The sequence below is a fragment of the Elephas maximus genome, chromosome 8 (genome assembly GCF_024166365.1).
Source record: "Elephas maximus indicus isolate mEleMax1 chromosome 8, mEleMax1 primary haplotype, whole genome shotgun sequence".
Lineage (NCBI taxonomy): Eukaryota > Metazoa > Chordata > Mammalia > Proboscidea > Elephantidae > Elephas > Elephas maximus.
The window spans coordinates 8,022,623-8,038,033 of NC_064826.1; the positions used below are offsets into that span (position 1 = coordinate 8,022,623).

At 50.5% G+C, this 15,411-nt stretch overlaps 1 gene segment (V, D, J or C); it reads right to left on the reverse strand.

The window, feature by feature from the left end:
* Positions 1 to 2,717: 2,717 nt before the first annotated feature.
* Positions 2,718 to 3,224, reverse strand: LOC126082190 (T cell receptor beta variable 6-2-like). The segment is given in 2 exon segments: positions 2,718 to 3,070; positions 3,165 to 3,224. Coding segments are annotated over 2 exon segments (396 nt in total).
* Between the last annotated feature and the right edge of the window lie 12,187 nt (positions 3,225 to 15,411).

Here is a 15,411-nt window from a genome sequence, read left to right on the forward strand (position 1 = left end):
GTTAGTAGTTGAGCATAAACTTGTGTGCCACCCAGGGACCTCTGCATAGTTGACAGGGTGCATATTTCAGAACATTCTGCAAGCTTTACAATCAGCATCCTCTAACCTCTATCCCAACACTAGTCTTAACCCGATGTGGTGGTTTATGTTTTGTGTCCACTTAGCTAGACCATGGTTCTCAGTGGTTTTGCAGCAGTTATGTAATTATCCTCCATGTTATGATCTGATGGGAGCAGCCAATCAGTTGGAAGGGCAGTTTCCCTGGGGTTGTGGCCTGCATCCAATGTATGTGGATGTTCTGGAAAAGCACATTCTCTCTCTCTCGATCCTGCACTCATCTCATGATTGACCTCTGGTTCGTGGAGAAGCCTTCAGCCTGACACTTGACCAGTGGATTTGGGAGTTGCCAGCCTCCACAATTGTGTGAGCCATTTCCTCGAAATAAATCTTTCTATATATATTTATACATACACTTCACTGGTTTTGCTCCTCTAGAGAACCCAGCCTAAACTCCCTAACTCTATTCCTTCAACTTACCATGTTTAACATCCCTAATCTACTCATTCTACTTAAATCCTATGACATATCTGACAGTTATCATCTAACTGGGATTTTCTTCCCTTAAAACCATGTCCTGAAAGGGAGAGGGATAGACCTGGGGATAGAAGGAAATAATACCTAGTCTAAAATAGGGGAAAAAAAAAAAAAACCAGCACTTGAGAGTAAGGTTTCTTTTTCTCTCCATTACTGAAGATATACCTAGATGCCCTTACGACCACCACACACAGGAGACCACCAAGGTAACTCGAGTAAACACATATACCTAGATGCCCTTATGACCACCACACACAGGAGACAACCAAGGTAACTCGAGTAAACACAGATCAGCTGAGGTCTGAGCAGGCATTTCTGTTACTGTCTAATGATTTCTATCCTCCAGCCAATAGCCACAGCACTTCAGGAGTTCTCCTTTGGTCTAGTCTCCTCCTACAAAAAAGTCAGCTGCTGTCCTAGTCTACTGCTTTCCCTGGGGAGTGGAGGACAGAGGAAGGCTCTGCTCAGGCTTCTAGGAGCAGCAAGGAGAGAGGAGATGTACGTGGTTTGTGCACAGGAAGGAGGTGGCCATGCCACGCTGTGGCTAAGCTGCTGGCACAGAGGTACACGGTCAAGTCCCCGGCTCCACAGACTGGGTCCTCAGCGTGGAAGACGTCCTGTCAGACTTCTCCACTGAGAACCGAGCCTCAGGCATCCCTGACGTGTCTGCTCCCTCCTTGTTTTGGAACTACATCAAAAACGCCAGATTCTGTCAGTAGCAGTAAAGGCAGTTGTGTCCCTGAGGGCTATGGCCTTGCCTCTCTTTGTGACACTGTGCCAGGGGCCTTGAAGACTCTGGTATCTATGTGACCTGAGGAGACAGACTCTGGGAACAGAATGGGGACAATGATGGGAATCGCCACACAGACAGACACACACACCAAATATACACACCGTACATACCACTCACACACACACTCATGCATGCCCCCCATGCATAGCCACACATGCACACATATACACACAGGAAATACTTGGCGTCCAGGGACTCACCTGCCCCCAGGAGCCAGAGGGCCACCCAGTAGGTGACCCGGGAGCCCATGGTGGGTCCTGTATACCTGGAGGGTTTGCTGGGTCAGAGTCTTTGTCCTCATGAGCAGAGGAGGGAGACATCCTTCCCCACAGAAGGCAGATCATGTCACTGTCTCATCAGTCTCCAAGGCCTCCAGAAATGAGATCAGATTACAACACACTTTGACAACTGATTTGAATATGTACAAGCTCCTTTTTGAAAACATCACCTCATGGGTGCTGGCCCAGAGCCCCCGGACTGTCTGGACAGGAGACACACACAGCTCTAAGCGCATCTTTTCCCTCACCCCTCTCCTCGTCTGCCAGGCATGTTCACTGTGACCCACCTCCAGCACCTCAAATGCCTGACTGAGGACGATCCCATGGTCCATGTGTTCCTGTCTGCCATGGCCCCTCCACATTCCTGGCCACACTGCTCAGCATCCCCAACCTTAGGCAGGGTGGGCACTGGGGGCTGACTCGGCTGGGCATGGATGAGCTTGAAGTCACTGGGGTATCCAGGGACACAGGAGACGAAGTGATGCCTGGGTCAGTGTCTGAGTCCGGAGCTCTTATTCCTTTTGCCTGTCAGAGACCAATGTCCCCTGGGTTCTCTCATCTCCATGAAGGACTCTCCCCAGGACCCACGGCAAAGCCCTTCTGTTCCAGTCTCCATGCCACAGAAAAGTTTCCTCTCCTCTTCTTTGTGGAAGGAGACTCAGGCTTCTCGTCCAGAAACAGTGGTGTGTAACATGCTCTAGAGAGTCTCCTGATGCTTCCAGAATCCACAAGGCTGTTACAGGGGTTTCAGCTCCTGATTTCACTGCTAGAAGAACCCCCAGGTGTTCCATGGTCACTAAAATAAGTCTACTTTCATTAACTGGAAACTGTAGTTTCAAACTCCCTTTCTTTTGGGGGGAGCATGCGTGTCAGGTAAGGGGACCCAGGGCAGGACACATTGCAGCTCTGTGTGATTGCTGCTAGCCCAGAGACACGTGACTGAGTCCCATCCCCAGGTCTAGGCTGGCTGAGAGTGGCCCAGAGCTGCACCTAGCAGGAACAGTGGGCCCTGCAACTTTCACTCCAGCTCTGAGGCCCCGGGTCTGAGCCGGCTAAGGGGGCCTCGTGAGCCCTTTTTGTGAGGGGCTGATGTGACCCTGCAGCACTGTGGAGTAACTGCTGGCGCAGAAGTACACAGCTGTCTGCGAGGGGGAGGCCGACCCCAGCGTGAGGTGGAAGTGCTCCTTTTTTGATCTGGAGACGCTGTAACCCTCGGGGATCTCACCATTTTTAGTATCACCAACACCAAGAGAGTAGTGGATCAGCCTCAGCCCCAGTCCCGGGTCTTGTCGGTACCAGTACATGTACTCATGGTCCATGTTCTGGGTACATTGCAGGGTCAAGTTCTCTCCTGTCCTCGTGATTTTGTGCCTCGAGTTCTGGGTGATGCCAGCATTCGTGTGCCCTGTGGGGACAAAGACCAAAGCTGGTGCCAAAGGGAAAGGCTGGGGAAGGATCCGGAAATCATAGGAGAGGGGAAGGTCCTGCCCAGGACGCACCTGCCCCCAGGACAGCCAGGACCATAGCGCAAAGGACGCGCATGGCAGGGACAAGCTCTGGAGGGGTCCTTCTGAGATGTCACCCTCCTGCCCCAGCCTGGCCCCAGAGCAGCCTGTCCCAGTGGCCACGCCCCTTTTCCCTGCAACCTCCAGTCAAAATAAACACTCAGGCCAACAGCCCAGACTGGGAGGAGTGCACTGCTCTGAATTTGCACAAGTCCTGTGTGTAGATGAGTCTTTCCTGCCTTTGTGCAGAACAGTTTGTAACTCTGTATAAATTTCTACCTGAGGATGGAATTCCTCCTTGACTCACTGGCTTTTATTTACCTAACTATCCCTGTAGTCCAGAATGTCAGGGGAGATCCTTGTGGCTTCCTCGTGCAATTTAAGACTCCTGTGTTCTGGAACTCTTTCAAGAGTCCTTTTCTCATTTGCTCGGTCATCCACCCTCCTGTTAACCCCCTTCCGACTGCAAAGACTCTCTCTGGAGTCAGGGCTCTAGATCCGAGGGCACCTCTTCAACCAGCACTCGGGAAGGTTTCACTCAATTCCTTATCAATTCACTGACTGGTGGGACTCCTGCCCACACCTAGCTAGATTCATCAGGGCACCTGCTTCCTGAGTGGTCGGCAGGAGAACGATCCCCAAAGATGTCCACATCCCAAGCCCTGGACCCTGTGAGTGTATTAGACTTCATGGTGGGGGGTTAAGGCTTCAGACTAAATTAACGTTGCTAATCAGTGGACTGAGTTCCTGGTGGTGCAAAGGCTTAACACACTCAGCTGCTAATCAAAAGGTTGGAGGTTTGAGTGCTCCCAGAGGTGCCTCCAAAGTAAGGCCTGGAGATCTGCTTATGAAAAGTCAGGGACTGAAAACCCCGCGAAGACGTTCTACTCTGACTCAGATGGGGTTGCTGTGAGTCACAGTCTACTCGGATGCAGCCAGATACTAATAAAATTGTCCATGTGTGTTTCCTTCTGGAATCTTCTCCAGGGAGCAGAGCTGGACCCTGCATGCACAGTAGTGCCCTGACCCCCTGCATTCTGTAATTCCCTGTGACTCGTGAGACAGAAGTTTCCACAGAAACAGGTAGGTGTTTAGGATCGATATTGGACATTTAGGATTGTAGACCCTGGAGCTCCCGAGGCAAGATACAGAGTTACTTTCATTTTAAGTTTCTTATTTCATGTGATCCCAAATCTTGTACAAAGTAGAGGGCACAAAAATGTGGGTTAAATAAAGGAAATGAACTAACAAATTCCAACGCTTTACGTCCTTTCTCTCCTGGTAGGCTGCACCATGAACAGGAAGACTCCTTAGCAAACCCCCCTTCCTCTCTGTGTGCAACAGGGAAGACTCCACTGGAACCCCCCACTCACACAAACCCAACAAAACCAGCTGCCACTGAGTCAACTCCAACTCACGGTGACTCCGTGTGTGTCAGAGTATAACTGTGCTCCATAGGGTTTTCAGTAGATGTTTTTGCAGAAGTAGATTGCCAGGCCTTTGTTTTGACGTAGCTCTGAGTGGACTGGAACCTCCAACCTTTCAGTTAGCAGCTGAGCGTGGTCACCTTTTGCATCCCCCAGGGACACCTTTCATGAAATATGGCACACCCCCTATTCAGAACAACAGCTCCAGTGCAGAAAGGTGTACCTTTGCTCTTGTCACCTGTAGGATCCATGCAGGGTCTCTGCCCTGAAGTTGTCAGGGAGGCAGCATGATAATCCCACATGGTGCATGACCTATGACCTTCCTGCTCCTGCACAGCTGGGCCTGAAAAGGAGAAGCTGAAGCAGGGATAGTTCTGCAGGGGGGTCGGAAGGCCCACAGTGCCAGAGGAATGGAGCCCAGTGTGCCTCCTCGCTTTGCTGTTTGTGACCTCTGCCTGCAGGACAGTGGCTTCACCTCTGTCAGTAGTGGTTCTGCATCTGAACAAACCGTCACACAGTCCTTCCTCAGCACACTTCTGTCAGCACTGACACAGGTCACAGGGATGAGCAAATAGAGTCTGGGGAGCCCTCCGCTCAGCGGGCCTGAGCTCAACCTGGAGGCCGCCCTCGTTCTCACCATCACTTCCTAAGCTGGGCAGAGGGCTTGGTGTAAAGGGCGGCCAGTGCTCTGCAGGGCTGTGCAAGTTGCTGACACAGAGGAACACAGCCAAGTCCCCCACGCTCCAGGGCACTCACATTCAGCTCTAAGTGGTAGTCAGGTAGTAAGTTGGCCTGAGAACTGATGCCGGATGTCACCTTTGTCTCTCTCTTTCCTCTCATAATATTCTAGGAAGCACTGAGGGCCCTTGCCCTGGGTCTGCTGGTACCAGTACACAGAAAGGTCTCCAGAGAGGAGGGAACAGCTCAGCATCACCTGCTGTCCTTATGCTTTGCTCAGGTGTCTCAGGCACTGGGTGACTCCAGAACCCATTAGGCCTGTATAAGGGGGGACAGGGAAGAAGCTGAGGACAGAGTGCAAGGGGCCTGGCTGCAGCCATTCTTATGATTGGTCTTGAACTTCGGGGATGGTAAAGGCAGGTTGATGCCTTCCCACCTGTGGCCAGCACTCACCTGCCCCAGGAGGCAGAGGGTCGCTCAGCAGAGGAGCCTAGAGCTTATGACGGGCCAGGAAGAGTGGGCAGTGTTTCCCACTCAGGGTGGGGTGTCCTAGGCCTAGCACTCTAATGCTCTGCACCCCTTTTCCCTGATAGGATCATTCTGTGATGTTGAAGCTGCCGCAGAGACATCACCCACTCCTCCAAAGTTTCCCCATCCCTTGTAGCCTGCCAAGCCGTGGTTTCTAACTGAGGCTTGGCCTGACCGCACCTGAATTTGGTACTGAATCCTACACGTGTGCAAACCAAGATCTTGGTCCACGTGCAGAACCTGAAGAACCTTGGCCCCAAACTTGACTCTGGACCTAAACTTCACCGGAGGGGAAGATGCTCTCTGGCACAGAGCTGCATCCAAGCCCATTCACAAAGCAAAAGTTCCTTCATTTACCGATGCCTCAGTACCTGGATCTCCAACTATGTACATGGGAGGGACCGGGGTATCGGATCTTTGGCACACACCACACGCATGCACACATCACACTCATGCATACAACACCCACATGCACACACCACACTCCATATGGGACACACAGGCACACACATACACCACATACTGCACACATACACACATGTTCATAGGTCACACACATGCACACACCATATACCACACATCACAAACATTTATCCACATACATACAACACACTCCCGCACACAAACACACCCACATCCACACACAAACAGTGGGATTACTTGGTGGTCTGAAGACTCAGCTTCACCCAGGAGGCTTAGGCCGTGCAGCAGAGGAGCCTGGAGCCCATGGTTTAGGGGCCCAGGGAGGGGAGAAGAGGGTCTTCTCAGGCAGTGTGTTGGGAAAATGGGACCTGGGCTCTCTTGGAATCGCTCAAGGATTCCATTGTCCCAGCCGGGTTCTTGGCTCAGGGCCCCCTCAGTGTACACAAGGGCACATCCCAGAATAAGTGAAATTTGGACATTTCTCCCAAGAGGGTGTGCTGTCTTTGACCTCCTCCCAAGACAGTTTGGACCTTTGAGCTCATGATTACTTCCAGTATGAAACAACTTTCCTGTGTTTTCAACTCTCCAAGTATTTCTGTCATTTAGATGCTCAGGTTAAATCATTAGGGTACTTTCGGTGATTTGGGTGAATATTTAAAATAAAATACTCCCCAAACCTCCAAAGTACTATCACCCAGCGAGGTTGAAATAGGATGAACGATTTTTATATAGAAATAGTGTACAACCACAGATGAGGCCCTCTTTTAATGTACATGTCTTATGATGTGGCGTTTGACAAGGAAGAAGCACTGGGAGCAGAGTGCATCCTTTGTACCTGGGGTTCCTGCACAGAGAAGCTCCTCGTCCAGGCAGATTGACCAAAGGGACCTTCCTCCAGAGACTACAGACAGAGGGCCTTTCCCTGGAGCTGATGCCCTGAATTTGGACTTCTAGCCTACTAGACTGTGAGAAAATGAATTTCTCTATGTTAAAGCAAAAAATGAAAGATGTGGTGCTTGAGAAAGTAGGCTTAATATCCGACAGCCCTGGGCTAAGGGGGCATCCTGCCCCATGTGGATGCCAGGGATTCAGCTCAACAAACCAGTGTTCTCACTGGAAGATGAGGCAACAACAGTGCCCTCTTCAGGGTCAGTGTGAGCTTTATTAGTAATTGTTCAGGAAGGTCCTGCAGACAAAGCCCAGTGATGCCCAGCACACTGCAGCCAAGATGACTGCTTGAGTCCTAAGTGGAGTAGAGTTGATAAAGTGCGTGTTTGCTAATGAACTGCATATTAACAGTTATATAAATATCGTACGCTCGTAATCAGCTGCGTGGGGAAGTCTGCCTCCTCTCTTATGGTCACTTCCTGAGCTGGCAGAGGGCTTTGTGCACAGAGCAGCTGAGGCTCTGCAGGGCTGTGCAAGCTGCTGGCAGAGGAACATGACCAAGTCCCACCTATCAAGGGCACTCAGATTCAGCTCTGAGAAGAAGTCAGGGAACTGTTGGCCTGAGAACTGGTCTGAGGTGTTACTTTTCTTTCTCTCTTTCTTGCTGTAATGCTAAAAAGTCGAAACTGGGAGCCCTGCCCCTGCACTTGCTGGTACCAGGATATAGAGAGGTACCCAGAGAGCGGGGAACAGCTCAGCATCACCTGCTGTGCTGGTGCTTTGATCAGATATCTCAGGGACTGGGGGAGGGTGTGACTCCAGAACTCACTGGGCCTGTGAGGGAAGTGGCAGAGGTGAGCACAGGAGGGGCTATGGTGCACACCCGGGGGGCCCAGCTCTGAGTGGAGGGACCCACTGTTCACAAGGCTTATCTGCGCCCAGAAGGCAAAACAGCTCTGAGCACTGAGCAGCAGAGTCAGGAGCCCTGGGCCAGCCAGGCATGGGAAACATCACTGCTCGATGGGGCCTTGGACCTCTGGGGTGAGAGCTGGTGTCCTCAGCCTCTTTTTCCTGATTGGAGGACGCCCTGTGACACTCCTGTCTGATGCCATTGTCCCTGCAGGCTGAGGCTTCCAGTGCCTCGCCATCCCACAGACTCCTGCCCCATCTGAATAGTTTTTTATAGCGGGGGCCAGGTACCCACACAGCATCTCTGGTGTGTCTCTGAGGCTTTGCTTCTCCGACTGCCCCTGTCCCACCTTCCACTCCTCCTCCCATGAAAGCCTGAAATCCTCCATTCTAGAGTCAGAGGCCTGTGCCCTGCTCTGAGGGAGGATCCCTGACTAAACTCCTCCCCCAGTGCTGGTCTCAACCAGGTTTGTGTTTAGACTGTCTGTCCCAGGCAGCATTCCAGCCCTGCACGGTGGACTAGGATGTGGACCACGTAATTAAGTCCAAAGAAGTCTAAATAAAAAAACCAAACCCATAGCCACTGAATGTATTCCGACTATGGATACCCTAGGCATGCAGACTAGAACTGCTCCAGAGGGTTTTCGTGGCTGTGGTCTTTACAGAAGGAGTCCCTTGGTCGCACAAACACCTAAGGGCTTGATTACCAGCCAAAATGATGTCAATTCAAATCCAACCAGAGAGGCCTTCGAGACAGGCTTGGCGATCTGCTTGCAAAAGGTCACAGCCTTGAAAACCCTATGAAGCAGTTCTACTTTGCACACATGGGGTCACCATGAGTCAGAATCCACTCAACTACAGCTATCTACGTATCTGTGTATCTGTGTATCTATCTGTCTGTCTGTTATCTCTCTCTCTTTTCTATCTACGTACCTCTCGACCTACTCACCCAGCCACCTAGCCAACCATCCATCCACACAGCCCTCCATCCATCCATCCATTCACACAGCCATCCATCCATCCATCCATCATTCTGTCTGTCCGTCCATCCATCCATCCATCTGTATATCTGTACATACATCCACTCATCCATCCACTCACCCACCCATCCTTTTGTTTTGGGAAAGTTATCACTGAAAGCTCAGCTGCTCTGTCCTGCCTGGATGAGTGTTGCTAACCCATGCTGGTTAAGTATCGCTAACTCATGCTGATAAGGAAAACTTCCTAAGTTTGATCCTGGGTAAAGTTGCTGTTTCAGATAAATGGCATTATGACTAATTCTTGTTTAGCTCTTGGCCCAAGAAACCCATTTTAAATCTTGCCTCTACAAAAAATTTTTAACTCAAAAACTTCGAAACAGACAAAAAATGACTTCAAAGGCTGTTGAAATCATTGCATGCACCATGGACTTCATGATTTGGCCAAATGGTCAGCAGTTTCTCCACATTGTCTCTGGCTTTTAGCGGAGTGGCCATATGCTGACTGGATTTGCTCCCCAATCTGTGACCTCGGGTGCTGGGTATGGGCACCTACAATCTTGCTGCACATGGCTTTGCACCCTGGGAAGCCCACCTCTGGACCTCCCAGTCTTGAAGCTCCTTCATCCACGTAAGAAAACTGGCTCTTGGGTGTGGGCGTCCACCTGCAAGATGTGAAGGAGGGATGTGGGTTAGAGTAGAAGAAAGTTAATTCTCAATATTGCTTTGTCAACTTTTATAAGAAGAAATTGGAGGATCTCATGGGTTTTAATGCAAACCAAAGCAATGGTTATTTCAGTTCCTTTTTAGTGTACCCTTGAGACAGCCTCAGAACCCTCCAAAACCCACCCTATGCCCACAGGTACTTGGTAGAGACTTAGCTTACAGTCTCTGGCTGATAATTCTACTAGCAGATTATCTCCAGGTCCAAGGCTGCTGTCGGGGGCGTCTATTAACATTTCCCCTGAGTGGTTTGTTTCCTTGTGTGTTTTAGAGTTTGTGATTGACATTTTTTTTCTTTCAGAGAGTTTTTGTTTGCTAGGGGGCGGTGATGGTCCAGTGATAGAATTCTTATCTTCTATGTAGGGAAAAAAAAAAAAAAAATTTTTTTTTTTATCTAGGAGACCCAGCTTCGATTCCCTGCCAGTCCACCCTGTGCTCAACCACCACACATCTGTCCTTGGAGACCTGTGCATTGCTGTAATGCTGAGCAGATTTTAGATGAGTCCAGACTAAGATGGAATAAGAAGAAAGGGCTGGTGATCTGCTTCTGAAAATCAGACAATGAAAATCCTAGCAATCATGATGTTCCAATCCACATCCCATCAGGTGGATGGCGCAAGACCGGGAAGAGTTTCATTCTGCTCTTCATTGGGTCTCCAAGTATCAGGGTGAATATCACAGAAGTTAAAACAAAGACAACAAGAGCCACCCAATAATACTAAAGTGACTTATGTAATTATTTAAGAGGTGTAAAATCCCAAATCACCCGGAGAGTTTAAAGCTGCTCAATGGCATCCTACTTTGCTCCTATCCCTTGGAAAGAAAATGAGTCATAAATTTCAGGTTGGGAGTGACTGCTCTCTGCTTTACTCAGGTACCCAGAATATTTGAAATTGATGACGTAGCATGAAGTGCAATCTGCATTCTCTCTCTCTATCACATTCACACATGCAAAGTCACAGGCACACATACATATACACACAGACATGCACATACCCACACATGCACACGCACACACACACCACCCAGACCTATGCTCTCCCCTTCCGCCTCTATGGAGCCCCTTGTCCTCTTTCTGCTCTTCTTTCTTCCTCCTCTTCCTTCTCACCCCTCTCTTCCTCCTTTTTCTTCCTTCTCCTTCTTATCCTCCTCTGTTTCTTCTCCTCTCCTTTGGCCTCCTTCTCTCCTTTTTTCACCTCCTTCTCCTCCTCTCCTTCCTAAAACTCCTCTTCCTCAGAGCCCCTTCTCCAATGGACATTTGGGTCAGCCGTCCTCCAGGTTCTCAGGCCCACGGCGCTCTGACTGCAGGAAGGACAGGGTGAGGCTCAGTGCACTGAGTTCAGGGTAGACCCCACCCCAAGGTTTTTATCTTCCTCTCTTTGCACTTGCCCCTGGCATCAAGGCTGGGGGCCCACAGATCTCCCACTGTGGGTCTCATTAGTAATCAGAGGGACCTCCCACCTCTCTCAGAGCTATAGCTAGCCTAGCAATAACTGAGAGCTTCAAACACCTGCCTAATATTGGATGCCCTAAAGTTTTTCTTAACCTTTCTGGTGCTGGGTATCTCCCCCAGAACCTCCCAGAGCCCCCTACACCTCAGTGGTGCCACAGTGCCATCTTGTAGCCACAAAAGGGAAGAGTCATCAAGCTTTATCCCTTCTGCCCTGGCCCAGAGGATTCCAGGAAGTTTCTGCATATTCAAAACCAAACACCATACCATTGACAATAGATTCTGACTTATGACAACCTCATGTGTTACAGAGTAAAACTGAGCTCCATAGAGTTTTCTTGACTGAAATTTCTATGGAACCAAATATCCAGCCCTTTCTTCCCTGGTGGCGGTGGGTGGGTTTGAACTGCTGACCTCCTGGTTAGTAGTTGAGCACAAACTTGTCCGCCACCCAGGGGCTTTGCGTAGGCCACAGAGTGCATATTCCAGGATATTCTGGAAGTTTTGCAGTCAACTTCCTTGAATCGTAATCCCAGCACTGGTCCTAACCCTATGTGGTGGTTAATGTTATGTGTCAGCTTGGCTAGGCCATGGTTCTTATGGTTTGACAGAAGTTATGTAATCATCCTCCATTTTGTGATCTGATGTGAGCAGCCAATCAGTTGGGAGGACAATTTCCATGGAGGTGTGGCCTGCATCCAATGTATGTGGTTGTTCTGGAAAAGCTCACACTCTCTCTCTTGATCCTGCGCTCGTTTCATGGTTGACCTCCGGTTCCTGGAGAAACCTTCAGCCTGCCGCATGACCTGCAGATTTTGGATTCACCAGCTCTTGCAACCATGTGAGTCAGGAGAAGCCTCTAGCCTGACACCTGACCCGTGGATTTGGGACTTGCCAGCCTCCACAATTGTGTGAGCCATTTTCTTGAAATAAATCTTTCCATGTGTCTTTATATATGTCCTACACTGGTTTTGCTCCTCTAGAGAACAAGCCTAAAACACTCAAACTCTCTCTCTTCGAGTTACTATGTTTACTATTCCAAGCTCATTCTCCTTAACTCCTGTGGCATATCTCACAGTTATCATCTAACTGGGATTTTCTCCCCTAAAATCATGTTCTGAAATGGAGAGAAATAGAGTGAGGGATAGAAGGAAATAATATCTACTCTAAAATAACAAGAAAAACCCAGCATTTGAAGTCGGAGGTCTTTTTGTCTCTTTTACTGAGGATCTACAAAAAAGCCCTACCCCCCGCAACACACGGAGGATCATTAAGGTAACCCCAGTACATACAGATCAGTATAGCACTGGGCAGACATTCCTGTGTCTTCCAATGATTTCCGTCCACCCGCCTACAACCACAGCACTTCAGGAGTTCTCCTGAGGCCTGGCCTCCTCCTACACAAACGTGGGCTGATGTCCTGTTCTACTGCTTTCCCTGGGGAGTGGAGGACAGAGGAAGGCTCTGCTCAGGCTTCTAGGAGAGGCAAGGACAGAGGAGGAGTATGTGGTTTGTGCATAGGAAGGAGGTGGCCATGCCACACTGTGGCTAAGCTGCGGGTACAGGGGTACACGGCCAAGTCCTCCAGCTCTACGGACTGGGTCCTCAGCACTGAGGACGACCTGTCAGGTCTCTCCGTGGAGAACCGGTTCTCAGGCATTACCAATTTGTCTGATGCATCTTTATTCTGGAAATAAGTCAGGAGCACCAGGCTCTGCCAGTACCAGTAAAGGCCAGCATGACCAGAAATTGGATCCCACCTGAGGGCTACAGCCTGGCCCCTCTTTGCGACCCTGTGCTTGGAGGCCTAGGAGACTCCAGTACATCTGTGACCTGAGGAGACAGATGCTGGGAACAGAATGGGAACAATGATGGGAATCACCACACAGACAGACACACACACACAACACACACACCACACATATGCTCACCACGTACAGCCACACACAAACCACACATGCACACACACATACACACCACATATATTGCGCATACACACATACCATACAGGCACATACACACATACACAAAACACACACACCCTAGATATGGACATAACACACATACCATATGCACGCTCAACACTTATACCACATAAACACAGACATCACTCACAACACACACACCACACACATACCACACACTCATACCACATACACACACCACATTCAGGCACACAACATACATACCATATACCCGCACACTCACACATGCCCCCATGTGTGCACACACACACACACCACACTGGAACTACTTGGTGTCCAGGGACTCACCTGCCCCCAGGAAGCAGAGGGCCACCCAGCAGTGGAACCTGGAGCCCACGGTGGGTCGGGCAGGACTGGAGGATTTGCTGGGGCAGGGTCTTTGTGTGCGTTAGCAGAAGAAGGGATGTCCGTTTCCCACAAAGCAGGTGATGTCACAGTCTCATCAGTTCCCATGGCCTCAGGAACATCTGACCATATTATTACACACTTGGATGAATGATTTGAATATGTATAACCAAACAAACCAAACCCAGTGCCGTCGAGTCGATTCCAAGTCATAGCGGCCCTATAGGACAGAGTAGAACTGCCCCATAGTTTCCAAAGAGCGCCTGGGAGATTCGAGCTACCGACCCTTTAGTTAGCAGCCACAGCACTTAACCAGTATGCCACCAGGGCTCCCTTTAAAAAAATCACCACAGGGGTCCTGGTGCACAGCCCCAGTCAAAGACCCATGTCTCCTGCATTCTCTCATCTCCATGAAGGACTCTGTCCCCATGCCCCACAGCAAAGCCATGCCACTCAACTCTCCAAGCCACAGAAAAGATTCCTCTCATCTTTTTTATGGAAGGAGACTCAGCCTCCTCGTCCAGAAACACCAGTGTGTAATACGCTCTAGAGCATCTCCCCGTGCTTCCAGAACCCACGAGACTGTTATGGGGGTTCGGCTCCTCATTTCACTGCTTGGAGAATGCCCAGGTGTTCCATGGTGACTAAAATATGTCCACTTTCATTAACTGGAGACTGTAGTTACAAACTCCCTTTCCTTCAGGGCAAGCGTGAGAGCAGGGTTGGAGAAGGCCTAGCATTTGGGAGCCAGGCATGGGGCTCAGGGGCAGGACACACTGCAGCTCTGTGTGATTGATGCTAGCCCAGAGACACATGGCTGAGTCCCATCACTAGGTCCTGGCTGGCTAAGAGTGGCCTGGACCTGTACCTCAGCAAGAACAGAGGTTCCTGCCCCTGCCACCTCATCTCCAAGGTCCCCAGGCTGAGCGGGCTGCGTGGGTTTCCTGAACCCTGTTTGTGAGGGGCTGAGGTGGCCATGCAGCACTGTGGAGTAACTGCTGGCACAGAAGTATACACTTCTGTCTGCGAGGGGGCAGCCGACCCCACCATGAGGGGAAAGTGCTCCTTGTTTGATCTGGAGACACTGTACCCATCTGGGATGTCACCTTTGTAGGTATCAGGAACACTGTTAGAGTAGTGGATCAGCCACAGGCCCAGTCGCGGGTCTTGTTGGTGCCAGTACATGGAGTTGTGGTTCATGCCCTGGGTGCCTTGCAGGGTCATGTTCCCTCCTGTCCTTGTGATCTTGTGCCTTGAGGTCTGCGTGATGCCAGCATCCCTGTGCCCTGTGGGGACAGAGACCAAAGCTGGTGCCGAGGCCACAGGGAAAAGCTGGGGTAGAATCGGTAAATCCCAGTAGAGGGGAGGCTCCTGCCCAGGACACACCTGCCCCCAGGACAGCCAGGACCAGGGTGCACAGGAGGCGCATGGCAGGAACCGGCTCTGGAGGGGCCCTTCTGAGATGTCACCCTCCTGTCCCAGCCTGGCCCCAGAGCAGCCTGCCCCAGTGGCCACGCCCACTCCCCCCACCCCCTGGGAAACCTCAGGTAAAAAACAAACATGCAGCCAGCAGCTCAGAGTGGGAGGAATGCAGTCCCCCTGATTTGCACAATTCTAAGGAGGAGATGAGTCTTTCCTGGCTTCCCACAAAACAGTTTGTGGAATTCCTCCTTGACTCACTGGCTTTTATTTACCTAACTACCCCTGCAGTCCAGAATGACAGGGGAGATCTTTGGGGCTTCTTGGTGTCATTTATGATTCATGTGCCCCACATATTCCTTCAAGAGTCCTTTTCTCATTTGCTTGGTTGCCCACCCTCCTGTTAACCTCCTTCCACCTGCAAAGACACCCTCTGGAGTGAGGGCTCCAGATCCCAGGGCACCTCTTCAACCAGCACTCAGGAACGTT